The sequence below is a fragment of the Python bivittatus genome, unplaced genomic scaffold (assembly GCF_059951505.1).
Source record: "Python bivittatus isolate LINGU-HERP-01145 unplaced genomic scaffold, Pbiv_v1 ctg000480_np1212, whole genome shotgun sequence".
Classification (NCBI taxonomy): Eukaryota; Metazoa; Chordata; class Lepidosauria; order Squamata; family Pythonidae; genus Python; species Python bivittatus.
In genome coordinates this window covers 90,458,051-90,472,715 of record NW_028277075.1, presented here as the reverse complement: position 1 = coordinate 90,472,715, position 14,665 = coordinate 90,458,051, and the positions used below count along the sequence as shown (strand labels likewise).

General features: G+C 35.8%; 1 protein-coding gene across 1 annotated transcript in view; it reads right to left on the bottom strand.

Annotated features, from left to right (window-relative positions):
• Window positions 1–14,665, bottom strand: part of THSD7B (thrombospondin type 1 domain containing 7B) — a 307,764-nt gene that overhangs the window by 145,476 nt on the left and 147,623 nt on the right. Inside the window, exon 12 of the mRNA XM_088145129.1 lies at window positions 7,336–7,530. Within this exon, the coding sequence (XP_088001255.1) occupies window positions 7,336–7,530 (195 nt within the window). The remainder of the gene's footprint in view (window positions 1–7,335; window positions 7,531–14,665) is intronic.

The following is a 14,665-nucleotide window of genomic DNA, read 5'->3' as shown; positions in this document are numbered from 1 at the left end:
AAAGTAAATCTGTCTCTCTCTTTCTCACCAAGCAGATCCCCCCTAAATGGATGCTAGCAGTATGGTGAGATACAGACAGCAAAGCAAATGCAAGCATGCTCAGATTCCACCAGTTCTGTGAATCACCTCTGAATCTCTCTAAAGCAATTCAAAGACACTCAATACTGTACAATTGGATGCCTTGAACTGCCTTTGATATTTGAAAATTCAGTTTGAAGGGGTAATTCAGTCAAAGTTCCTTCAGACTGAATCACCCTTTGAAATGTCACAGAGCATACCTGTAAGGAGTCCTATGAATAGTTCAACTGAATATAAACAGCTTCCCTTGATGCGCATGTTGTGAGGATGACTGTAGTTTACAAGACTTGCCAACATTTTCCTACTCAACCTGTTTGCTTGCTGAGACTCACTTGGTGCCACAATACAGTAATTTTTCTTACAGAACTCTCCCACTTTGAGAACCCCAACAGTATTCTCAATACTTTCCCATTCCTTTCAATTAATATGTTAATATTTTCAGAGCTATTTTCTAAAATTCTTTTTTTCAAGAATCTGCAGCCTTAAATACTGTTTTGTTCCATCAATTTGAATACAAATCATTTTCAGCATTAAAAAACTTAATAGGGGAAAAATATTTGTAATTAAATAAGATAAATGTGCCTTTCTTAAACATAAGGCTTAACTCTCATTCTCTATTAGTTTCATAATACAGATTCCAAAATCACGTAACCTTAAATTAGATTGAACAGGCATTTACTGGGGGATGCTTCTCTGATGAATAATACTAAATGTGCAACCCACACACAGATTTAAGCATAAGATAACATATGCTATTAAATGTGATGTAGGAAGCAAGCTAATTTTGTGCATGTTTAATATTAACACACAGAAAACAGGAGGAAGATATTCCCTAAATGCCTCCAAATTGGCCAATTTTTTCTTGATGAATCAGTACAATTATTAGAGAACAATGATACTTTCAGTTTTCTTGCTATCTTAAAAAAATCAACCAAAGCTATTTTCATCTGTGAAACAATACCTCTTCATATGTTAAGTAAAAAGGCTGGGGAATTCTAACTTTGTTTATTTATCAGCAGGATAGACAATTTTTATACAACTGATTTTTCTATCTTCTGGAAACTTCTGGCTATCAGAACTTCGAAGAGCCAGGGGAATTTCAAATTTTGGGGCATTATGGATGCAGAAGGAAGAGAGGATACTTATTTGCATAATGCAAAGTCCAAGTACCTGACGTATTTCTTCAAGCTATGACTACAGGTAGTCCTCGACATACAACCATTCATTTAATGACCATTCAAAGCTACAACAGCGCTGAAAAAAGTGACTTATGACCAGTCCTCACACTTACAACCATCACAGTGTCCCTGCGGTCACATGATCAAAATTTGGGTGCTTGGCAACCAGCATATATTTATGACAGTTGCAATGTCCCAGGGTCACGTGACCACCATCTGCGACCTTCCTAGCTGGTTTCTGACAAAATCAATGGGGAACCACCTGATTCAGTTAATGACCATGTAATTAAGTTAATGACCATGGTGATTTGCTAAACGTCCACCACAAAAAAATGTAAAATTGGATGCTATCACATGACGACCACACCGCTTAATGACAAATTTTCCGGTCCCTATTGTGGTGATCAGTCGAGGACTACCTGTAGATTATGAGAATAAATGCATAATCTACAGGTCTTTCTTTGGCAAGGAAAGATCTAACTCATATATTATGAAAATGGCATAAATGTTGCTGATGCTCACATCACTTTGACAAAATGTTAATAAATACAATAACATCTGAATTAAGACATGGAAATCTGCCATATCAGTGCCTCAGCTCTGCATAGCATATTTGCATTAAAATGTGATAGGAAGTGCAAACAGCAGATCACATTATTTAAGTCCCTTTGTTGTTTTATTTTGTTTCGAAGGGGAATAATCAGCATCCTATCTGCCTGTGAACAGTGAAGAAACTTTTCCCCACATCTTTCCAATGATTTTGAGATCTCAATAGCTGTGTATTCCCAAAATGTTTTCCTAGTTTTGTGATGAACTTTTAGAGATCTCACTAGGCTTTAACACACAGATTCTTGTGAAAGACCTTTAAAAACTGTTGGCCTAAAACACTCCTCACAATACGCTGCTCAAAATAATTTTGCATCCTTAGTGTCTCCCATCATTGGACTCTGACATTGCCTCACATTTATTAGGTAGCACTAGCTGCAGAAGATGACTATCTTAAGACCATAAATGCATAATTTTGCTTTATATTTTTAAAAAATGTTAGGAAACAGTCAAATGCATTTACCTGTAATATCTAATTTGGCCCAGCTTAGGAATTTTCCCATTTGTAAGCATAACATTGATTCTACTCCTGCGTCATATGTTAGACCAAATAAAGTAAACACAAATACAAATAAAATAATATGAAAAACATGTTACTATCACTCTTTATACCCAAAATATTATGAAGAATATATTTTAGTCTTTTTGGTATTCCATTAGCTGAGATAAGACATCAAAAGCTAAAACAGAAAATAAACATGAACGTTTTGTAAATATTTCTGGCATAAAGAGTTTCCAGGGCTTAATTTTTTACAGAACGCTCAAGAACTATCACTTTTTAAGATTATCATCATCATCATCTTAACAACTGTTGATAAGAAAGACAAAAATGTATAGATAGTGGACATTGCAATACCTGGAGACAGCAGAATAGAAGAAAAAGAACTGGAGAAAATCACAAAATATAAAGACCTGTAAACAGAAGTAGAACAACTAGAAAGCAAAGATAGTTATAGACACCTTGGGTGCAATCCCAAAACATCTGGAGCACCACTTGAAGACCATCGGCATTGACAAAATCACCATCAGTCAATTGCAAAAGGCAGCTTTACTTGGAACAGCTTACATCCTGTGACAATACCTTTAACACCATCAAACAATGACATCTGCCTGACCCAGGTCCTTGGGAAGGACTTGATAGGTGGATAAAAATGCCAAATCCAGTCTAAACATCTGGCTGATTGTGCAACCAACCATGATGTGTTATCATTTAATAGCTTGCTGTATTATTGCAGGTAAAGTATCATTTTTTGAGTAACATCCTTCCAAGCTCTGTTTAAGGTTTCATTCAAAAGCATAGGTCATTAAATAATAAGAATTACTCTCACATTAAACTTACTCTTCTTATAATTCATGTTGATTCTCTCTTGTAAAAGACTTTAAGTCATAACTAGACAACCCGTGACCTGTTGTGTCATCGTTTCAGAGATATTTCCTTACCTAAACAGAAACAGAATGACCAAGGGCAAGAAAGCAGTGGAAGTGGGAGCAACTTCTGACTTCCTGTTGGCTTCCCCATTGACTTTCCTTGTAGGAAGCTGGCAGGGAGCATCAGAGATCTTCCTTCCTTCCTTCTTTCCCCTCCCTCTCTCCCTCCCCATTCCCTCCCTCCCCCTTTCCCCTCCTTCTCTCCCTTCCTTCCTACACTCCCTCCCTCTCTCCTTCCTTCCCTCCTTCCCTCCCCCTCTCCCTTCCTCCCTCCTTCCCTCCCTCTTCCCTCCCTCTTCCCTTCCCTTCCCTTCCCTTCCCTTCCCTTCCGTCCCTCCCTTCTTTCCTTCCACCAGGTACCTTGGTTGAAAAATTGTTGCTATATGAATCATTGTTTCACCCAATTGAAGGTTACAAATAATTAAACAGACATGAGAGTTTTAGTAATGTACCAGTTGTAACTACTGTCCTCAAAGACCAATAGGAAGTTTCAAGTGTTTGAGTTATTTTTTTAAAAAAATTATGAGTTCTAATTTGTTCCTGTGAGTATAACAGTGATATGATGGATGTTCCGTTACATATCTAAGAAAGATAGATAAATAGGTAGATAAGGTAGGTAGATAATATTAAGCCCATTTTATAAGCAGTGGCAGAGGATCTTTTTTTTCAGCTCCCATGTGTGTTTGTGTCCCAGATTATGCAACATACAGCAAATTAAATTATGATTTGAACAGATTAAACCCTTATTCTGGTTGAACTACTACCTGGAGTTGGCAGGATCCCAACTTTTAGGTTCTGTAACAGAATATTGGAAAGAAACATACATAAAATTGAAGACACTTTTGCTACTGAAGCCAAAAGCTAGAATCAATGTTAATGTATGTCATGAGTAAGGAGTAGATCATTAAGTAGTCACTTAAATAGCTGTAGAACTTGCAAGAAATGCATGTAGTTTGCCTAATTCTGAGAAGGTACATTCATGAGAGAAGGGGTTGGAGAACAGCAAGTGCACTGAAAGTGAGCCAGAGGTCTTAGGTGGCCTCATCAAGTAACACCAAACCTTGAAGGGCTTTGCTGGGGGTGGAGGGGAGGGAAGGAAGGCATTTTAACTGACTGACTTGAGAAAAACTCACCTGAGTTCCTCCATTCTGCTCATCAACTTGTTTTCTTACCCCCAAGAGAGAAACTGGACTGACAAAATCCTCCAGATTTTGGGGATGTATCTATGTAATTTTGGAACTCGTTTGCCATGGCCTTCTTCCAAGATGTTTACAACTTCCCAGTGTAGCCTACAAACCCTTTATTACATGGAAATCTTAATGGATTGGCATTTCCTTTATTAAGGATTATGGGTGTTGAATTCTGCTTCCAAACACATGTATAATTTGCATCTTTTGTTAGCGTTGATGAGAATTATAATTCAATCTCCATGATTCTGGGCAAGAATCAGAATTTCAAAGTATGTAGACAGCAATGTGTACAGTTTTTAAAGAAGCATACGTTTTTATGACAAAAATTTCCTTAGAATGGTCTTCATCCAGCTCATTTGACAACTATCAGGAATTATTAAGTTACAAGGAATATTAACTTTAATTAGTGAAGAAACATGGATAGTCAAATGTTGCACCAACCTTCAGCAAACCACATCTAGGGATTTGAAAGAGGGTTCTCAGAATTTTAGACTGCACTCTCTTGAGCATTTGAAAAACCACAGGAACATACATTTTAGGGGATATAAACAGAAACATTCAGATTTTATAGAAAAATGTAATTTTCTTGTAGAAAAATTGTTTAAAATGTTATGCACTATGCACTAGGGCTATGCAAATCCTTTGAAAGGGTGCATGAAACACCTTTTTAAAAAAGAATTAAAGCAGCTACATCCTGTTGCAGACTTGTGGGGCTACTCCAAAGGGCCTCTACATATGCATATCCATGCACAGCCACTCCATACTGCTGTCCTGTTAATCCCAGCAAACCACATCTTTGAAGAGTTTGCATAGCTTTAATGTACACTAAAAAAGAGCATATACAGATTCACAAATACAGACTTTTCTTCAATTCCTGGATATTAAACAGCTAGACCAAATATAATTTGTAGCTGGAAAGGTTAGAGAGTCAGCAAAAGTGAAACTGACAGGACTATCCCTCCTTAGTCAGCAACCCTCAATTTCTTGTCACTGCTGAACAGTAAGATGATGGATTGTGTTTTTTGTTGGAAGAAATTCCCTTAGATGGAATGACAAGTTAAACAATAGATCTCTAATTGATTAAGGCAAGGATGCTATTATAATGATGATAAACATTTATATAATACTTTAGCACTTTCAGAGAATTTTATAAACTACTGTATATGTAGTATTTCATAATATCCCTTTAAGGGATAACAAGATGATGATGATGATGGTTGGTCACACAGTCAGACAGATTGTGTGGATTTGGCATTTTTATCCACCTGTCAAGTCCTTCTCAAGGACCTGGGATAGGCAGATGTTGTAGTTTGATGGTGTTAAAGGTATTGTCGCAATTAAAGCTGCCTTTTGCAATTGACTGATGGTGATTTTGTCAGTGCTGATGGTCCTAAAGTGGTGCTCCAGATGTTTGGGATTGCACCTAAGGCACCTATAACTATTGGTGGCATCATCATCATCATCGTTGTTGTGGCTGTTATTATTAAACCTATTACTGAGGTAGAAGATTAAAGCTGAGAAAATGATCACCTGTCACCTACTTAGCATGATCATGACTGAGATGGGATTAGAACTAGTAATTTCTTATTTCAAATGATTATTTTCTATTCCATAAATCAGGCCCACCTCATCTTCTAATATAATAGCTTTCAACACTGAGCACAAGGTGCAGCTACAGTAGCTGTCAGCATAAAAGTTCATTGAGCAACATTGTTATCCACTGAAAAACTTTTTGTGAGGTGCTGTCCAGTAGATCTTTCTGAATGGACTTTAGGCTCTTCTCTCTTTAGACAACTATATGTTAGACCTGTGAATGATACTAATTCATCTTGTTTCCTAGCAGAGTAAGGATTTGGGGAGGAGAAAGCAGATCCCTTTGCTAAAAGTAAGGATGGTTGCTAAGTGATACTTACACTATGCTTGGAAACCAAAATCAGTGATTAGCTGTGACCAGTCAAGAGTAGTGATTTTCAGATGTGGCAGGAACACACAATAATTTATATTATAGAAAAGCACTAAATCTTTGTAGTATTTTTAGATTAAGACATAATGATATACTACTGCAAACGTGTGTAGATGTGCAGCCAGCAATATAGTTCACAATCATTTAGGTATAAAAACACCACATATGCTGCATTTGTGAAATCAAACAAAATGGATATTTTCAGAGTTTGGAGAATGTAATACTTTACCCAGGCATGTATGCGTGCAACCCACTGAATCTACTGCAGGAGACTACCTGCATGAATTCTGAAATATAACCATACAAACCCAATTCATAAAATAATAAACACATCAAGAAAGCTTCAAATAATCATACAATTGTAATTTGTAGGGTATTTTTACATCCTACACATGCAAAAACCATTGAAGTAATATATCTACAGTACATTAACCGTATATAGTGCTATAACAATTCATGCATCCACATTTCTGTTTGATTCCCATGAACCTCTGCAATAACTAACATACAACATTATCCACACAGTTTCTACACTTAGGTAATTGGAAAGAGCAGTCCTTTGAGAGATTATATAGGAAATCTCATTGAAAAGATGCCAGAATTCTATATAGGAAATAGAAAGTTCTGCTGCAGTTGGCTATCTGGAATAATTCCAGCATTCATGTAGCTTAAGGGACTTGCTGATGAAATTATGTCTTCTCTAGACATCTTAAGAGGAGGTAGCCCTCCTGACTGACTTGCTGAATTAACAGAGTAGTGGAACTCATTGTTAGTAAGTCAACATTGAGCAAACAAGAATACATTTAATTGCCCTTGGCAAATCTCCAAAGACTGTTCCATGGACTTTTGGAAACAAAAGGACTAAGGATGATGCATAAAATACTGATAATACCTGTAAGGGTTCTTCTTCTGGTCCGTGTTGATTCACAATCAGAAGTGCATGCTGTAAATTTAGACCAAGGAGTGAACATGCAGTCATCTTTGCAAGGCACTGAGCAGTCTTGGACAAGGGAAGGCATCCATCCTGCCCACTTCAAGCACTCACTGGCACCTATTGAATGATTATTTTCCAAGGTGCATGTCACAACTGCAGAAAATGAATGAATGAAGACATAAATAAACAAATTGGAAACGTCTTGGAGGCACAGGATAAGTTTAGAATCAGTGATCTAGATCATGACCTGTATAGTACTGTAGTATCATTGTTACAACCGGTCTAAATGTTCACTCTGGAATTTTCCACAAGTCCTAAAACATTTAGAGAGATGAATAGGCAATATTAGAATGTGTAAAGAAAGAAGAGAAAGTATTATCTTCTTTGAAGTAAGGATATAGTTCTGAAAAAAGTCATATAGTATTCCACATATCAAGTTTTTCAAGAAAATAAGATGCTAACCAAAAATGAAGAATTTGTATTAAGCTATTTCTGACGACGGTAACTGGTATGTGGAATACTATATGACTTTTTTCAGAACTGTATCCTTACTTCAAAGAAGATAATACTTTCTCTTCTTTCTTTACACATTCTAATATTGCCTATTCATCTCTCTAAATGTTTTAGGACTTGTGGAAAATTCCAGAGTGAACATTTAGACCAGTTGTAACAATGCTACTACAGTACTATACAGGTCACCAAAAAAAGAAAAGAAAAGAAAAAATGAGGTTTATTGACTCTATAAACATCATTAAAGAACTACAGATAGGAATAAAACACAGAGAATAATTTCTTCATATAAGTACAGGCTAAAAATTTTTCAGGAGGCTTTTCTCTTTTCTGGAGAAGTACTTTATCTATTAGGAATGCTCAATGGATTGTCTATGCTAACATAAAACACTTAGAGGGAGATTAAGAATATAATCCTCCAAAGCAAAATCCTCCCCCAGTAGACTATTGCCATACAAAACAGTGAAAAAAAAGTTCCAGTAATTAAGGAATCGTAAGCAGCCAAAAATAGTAACTTCCATGCATAAGGTATCTGCAGATGGGAAGGAAAATACAGGTAGTCCTCATTTAGCAACCATGATTGGGACCTGCAACTTGGTTGTTAAGCAAAGCGATTGCTAAGTGAAACCGTGACTGTGCTCACAATCTTACTTCAGTTTTCCTTTCCTTTACAAACCTGCAAAGGTCATAAATACGAGGATTGGTTGCAAAGTTACTTTTTCATCACAAATTGTGAAGGATCACTGTATGAGGCAGTTGCTAAACAAAGACTTCCTGTACTAAGTATCTGCAGATTTTTATTTTTATTTTATGTTTATTCTGCACAGGACAAAAGTATTTTTAATATAATTTTTATTGAGAATTTTTACATAAGTAAAATACAAATATAAACAAAAAATAGTAAGAAAAGAAATAGAAAAAAAAAGCAAAAGCAAAAAGCAAAACAAAAAAAGATAGTTAAAGAAATAAGAATCAGAAAAAAATAAGCAACTTTCAACTTTCTTTTCAACAGTTATAAACAAACTCATTATCCCTCCTCTTTTGATATTACAAAAATCCCTTCAGCCTCTTATTTAATCATTTTTCAATCATCAAATCCATAATCTCACTTTTTTTTCCATTTTCAGCAAAAAGTCCATAAAAGGTTTCCAGTCTTTTGTAAAAGTACTTATTGTTTTGTCCCTGACCAAACAGATCAGGTTTGCCATTTCTGCCAATTCTGTCATCTTCACAATCCATTTCTCCTTTGTGGGAATTTCAGTATTCCTCCATTGTTGTGCATATAGTAATCTTGCTGCAGTTACCATATATAATGTCAGTCTTCCATGAGTCTTTTCTAACTGGCTATCCATAAGTCCCAATAAAAAGAGTTCTGGCTTTTTCTCAATATTAATCTTTAAAATTCTTTATATCATTGTGTGTTATTTGTACCAAAGTTTTCTGGCTTTTTCACAATGCATGGTAAAATGTCCCATCATGGTTTTCACATTTCTAATATTGACTTGAAGTACCTTTATACATCTTTGATGATTTCCCTGGTGACATATACCAATGGTACATCATTTTATAAAAAAATCTCTCTTAAACTATAACACAATGGAATTTCATCCCATTTACCCACATTCTGTCCCATTTGTCCGTCTATATATTATAACCAAAATTCATAGCCCATTTTATCATACAATCTTTAACTTGTTCTTCTTCCATTTCAAATCTTAACAAAAGTTTATACATTTTTGGAATCACGTGTTCATCATTCATTCACAATTCAGTTTCAAATGCTGTCTTATGTTGTTCAATTCCAGTTACCTTTTTATCTATATTAAATCTTTCTCTTAATTGTGCATTTGAAAACCATTGAAACTAAATCCAATTGTTCTCTGGACTTCATCTTAAGTTCTCCATTTTCCTCTATTAATAAATCTGGATATCTGAATTCAATCAGTATCTCTAATTAAATAGGACCGAAGTCTTCAACACCCACTTAGGACTAAGGCAGTTGACTGATTCAGGATGGAGGCAAAAAATTGTGCATGAAACAGGATATAGCTGACTGGCAAGAATAGTGAACAGAAGCACTCTATATGCAGATACTATCTGTCATACATAAACCAAATCTCAAAAATCCACTTAGTCATGGCTGAGTAATCTTGGCAAAATCAACTAAGTTGCCTTGTCACAAGGAAGAGATTTATATTGTATGTTGCTCATATTTAAAAAAAAAATCTTAACAGCCACAACTGCAAGAAATACATCATGTTCCTGATTGACTCATCCTTAGGTCCCAACCCTAACAACAGCAGAAAGAAGCTTTTAGGATCTACTACTCCCAATATCCTTGATACTGTAGAATTAGAAAGTCGAGAAGTAGCAGAGTGCCCAGCTGCACAGAGGATCCTCTTGGCCTGGCACAGGTGGCAAAACCTGGTAGCACCTGGTGATGGGAAAGCAGGATTGATCCATGTCAGTTGTGCTCAGTCAGGGGCAGGCTTCAACCAGTAAGTCATGGCTGGAACTAACCAAGCACACTCTTTAAAATACAAGAACTCCTAACAAGTAGTTTTTATTAAAGGAAACGTTAATAAAATAAAAGGATTCCAATGACTGATGCGTCACTGAGAACAAGTATACTATTCAACATTTTTGTGCCTCTCTTGCCCAACCTCATAATGGACTGCCCAACCTTCTCTTTGTGGCAGGAGACTCAGTTTCTGTGTGTCACTTCTTTTAGTAAAAGTAACATTTATTATCTTCTTGGTTTGCCTTGACTGTGTGCAGTGGCTTACAGCTTCTTGTAATCTAGCTCTAGAATACTTTCTATAACAGCCCAACCTTGTAGGTCATGTCCGATGCTACAAACGTGCTGTGCTTTCTTGTAAACTTTAATCCTGGATTGACTCAGACCGTAAGCGCAGTCTTGCCCTGTGAACTCTCTTTCCTTTGAACTTGGACTGTATCTATGACGCTGTCTTTGCTTGCTGGATTTACAACTTCACATTGACTGACCCAGCCTGAGGACAGGACACACAGCAGGTTTCCTCAGCTCTCTGGCCAACAGTTTTGCTCTCTGGCAGAATAACCCAACACTTATAAGCTATTACTTTGAAAAATAGTACTAGTAGAGAAATTATTTTATGAGGAACAACATCATTCAGATCCACTCTGAGTTAAATTCCAACTGAGAGACTCCATGTGAGTTGACCAAGGCACTATTCTGTCCTGTTATTTGGAAGGCATTTGACTCTGTAACTCCTAAAGTGGACAGGACCCTTAGGACTGCTAATCTGGTCATCTGTCCTTTACATCCATACCCAACCTGGCTAGTTAAGACTGCCCAGAGGGTGACATGTGGCTGCATCCAAGTGATGGTTTATTTATTTATTTATAAAATTTATAAGGCTGTCCATCTTACATATGAACTCTGGGAGGCTAACAGTAAATAACAAAAACAATATAATAACACCTCTATAAATCCAACATAAGAAACATAATTAACATGATCATAATGTTAATTGTGAGCCGCCCAGAGTCACCCGTGGGGGAGATGGGCGGCATACAAGCCGAATAAATAAATAAATAAATAAATAAATAAATAAATAAATACAGCAATAACTTAAGCACTGTATGACAAACTCAATTGCACAATCACTATATTGGGCTCATCTATCATACTGGTCCAGAACCTGAATGAGAAAAGCCACATCTTCACATCCTTCCAGAAGGCTAGGAGGGTTAGGGGCCTCCAGATCTCAGGGGAGAGGCTATTCCATAGAGTTAATGCATCTTTGAAAGGAGAGTGGTACTGCTTGCCTTGAAGGAGGCAGGTGTGCACCCACTCAAGAAACCATCATTGGATTCAACAGTGATGGACACTTTTTGTCTCTTTATTATTTATTTATTTATTAGATTTATCCCTGCCCATCTCCCCCCAGTGGGGGACTCTGGGTGGCTCACAACTTGTTAAAAACAATAAAGAAATATACAATTAAAAACCTATACACACAATTACTAAAAAAGAAGGAAAGAGTCCAGGAGGCCGATGGTTCAGAGCAGCAAATGCCAGGCCTCTAAGGGGCTAGCCAACCCCCACTTGATGTCAAACAAACCAGGCAATAACTCAGCGACTAAAATACCCAATACAATAACATTCCCACAAAGCACTAAACTTTTTAATCCAGGACCTGGAAAAAAAGCCACTTCTTCAAACTGATTTAAATTTAGTTGTCTAGACTCCAACTTTCCCTTTTTATACCAGAATTGCCACTCCAGAGGGTCCTGGATGAAGCAAATTATCTGGACTGTTATCAGTTGGATTTTGGGACATAGTATAGTCCCAATCAGTACATAGTACTGATCATGCTGGTTGATAATCTCTGGTCGAACCAGGATAAGGTGGCACAACAATCCTGATCCTCTTTGATCTGTTAGTGGCTTTCAATATCACTGATTGTGGTACTCCTCTGGAATGCCTCCAGTGATTGGGAGAGGGAGGCATGGTGTTGCAATGGTTCTCCTTTTTTCTCTGTGAGCATTTGGTGCTGATGGGGAGAGAGGTTGACCTCTGCTGTTCTTTAAATCAGCTTGAAGAAGTGGCTCTTTCTCCAGGTGCTGGATTAAGCAGCTTAGTGCTTTGTGGGAATTTTATCATTTTATTGGGTATTTTAGTCCCTGAGTTATTGCCTGGTTTGTTTGGTTTGGTGGTTTGGTAAGGTTTTTAAAATTTTCTTTTTGGTATTGGATATTGTTTTTAATTTTTATGTTGCCCAAAGTCATTTATGAGTTGGGGAGCCTATAAATTGGGTAAATAAATGAGATATTTCATACATACATAGAAGTTGTATTTAAGGTGTCCAAAAATACTATCCTACTTCTTTTATGAATTCTCTTGCTGCTGCTAATCACTTTCTATAAATTAATATTCATGGTAATTCAAGAAGCATTGATATAGCAGTTCACTTTGATGAAAATAATATACAGAAGTAAAGAACAGGTAAAAACTGCAAGGATTAAATACTGTTTCCAAGTATGTTTAACATCATGCTACCAGACTTATTAAATCATGCTGATTTGATTAAATAATAAATTTCAACCTTATCTGATTTTTTGCCAAAAAAAAAAAAAGTTTTACAAAAAATGATTGTATTTTGATTTTTATTAAATCTGTAATTTCATGGACTAGGAAAAATTTCAAGTTGATGAGTTCTGACTGAGAATTTATGAATGTACAGTATGTTTTCTTCATACTTTATAATTAAACTCCTATGATCCAGCTCAGTGCTATGATTCCATGTAAGACTGGTATTTTGTTCCACAAAGCTGTGGAATGATGTGATAATTGCACTGAAATTCTACCTCATCTTCAATAAGCCGGCTGGATCATTACAAAGATTACTGATTAATCTAGACTTTAACAACAAAGTTGTTTCCACTGCCTTGACAAACTGAATTAAATTGAAATGCAAAACAAGGGGGAAACAGAATAATGTTTAATGCATTAATAATGTTTTGGAAATGTAGAAGGATAAGCTGAAGTATTTGGATCAATCCCTATTCAGTGAAGAAAAATAGCATCCTCAAAATACTGGAGATCTACCACTATAATAAGAAAATATCTTACTAAGTCTACCTAGACCTTTGAGTTTATTTACAGCCAAGCACTATATTACATTATTATTAAAAAAATTTCCATTTCTGGTTCTTGCTTTCACTCTTATTCTCAGAATCTCTCCAAGCCACCTAGAAGATGAAATAAAGGTTACTCTTTGTACTGATTTGAGATATTTTCTCTAGGTAATTAAAAAGTTATAGGTGACCATATTCATTAATGCCAAGGAGATTATATTGACAGTTGCTTACTTAACCTCATGGCTTTATATGCCATCAAATACTATATATTAATGAGCAAAGAAGGCCTTATCACATAGTTTTAATATGTAAAAATGTTTCTTTGATGTGGAAATGTGTGAGAATAAACTAGCATATCCTACTCTTGAAATTGACAATGGAAATTATAATTTCTAAATATCTGGTGATGTCAGAATGTCATTAAATGTGTACTATAGCGTTCTTCCAGCAGGAAAAAAATAGTTAAAAATTATATGAGGCCTCAGCTTGGAAAAAAATATGTCCACCCTTAGCTTAATGTCATACTATGGGTCCCACTCAGAAACAATAATTGATACCCTTTGTAAAAGCAGATGTAAATCTGCTGATGCTGATTTAAAGTTGCATGATGTAACTTATCAAGAAGCATCGAAGTAACTTGGATTTGCTTCTTTATAAGCCAGTACATACTTTATTATCTTCATTATTGTCCTTATTAGAAAGCATGCATGCTAACATATGAAAGAGGATGATTCTTTATCATTTCTGTTATTTACAAGCTTTCATGTGCATAATCATAACCCTAGTAAGCACAAAACTTAATAATCTTTCCAGAAAGTATGTATATGTATCTGCATTATAATCTTTTAAATGATATTAAAACACACATATTAGAAAAGATAACATCTGCTATGTTTTTATACTTGATCTCCCAAATTTATATTTTCTAGTATTTCAGGCCTAGAAAAGGGCATTTCTTCTACTTACTGATTTATATATATACAAACTTTTGAGAAGACTAACATCACTTGCTAAAATAAATTAAGCAACCAACTGGTAATTGCTTGTTAGGGCAATTTAATTGACTCATAAGCACCATATGTGAATCAGCATGGAATCTCAATTATAGATTTGTTTATGAAAATAAGCAAACCATTTTTGCATGTTATAAGCA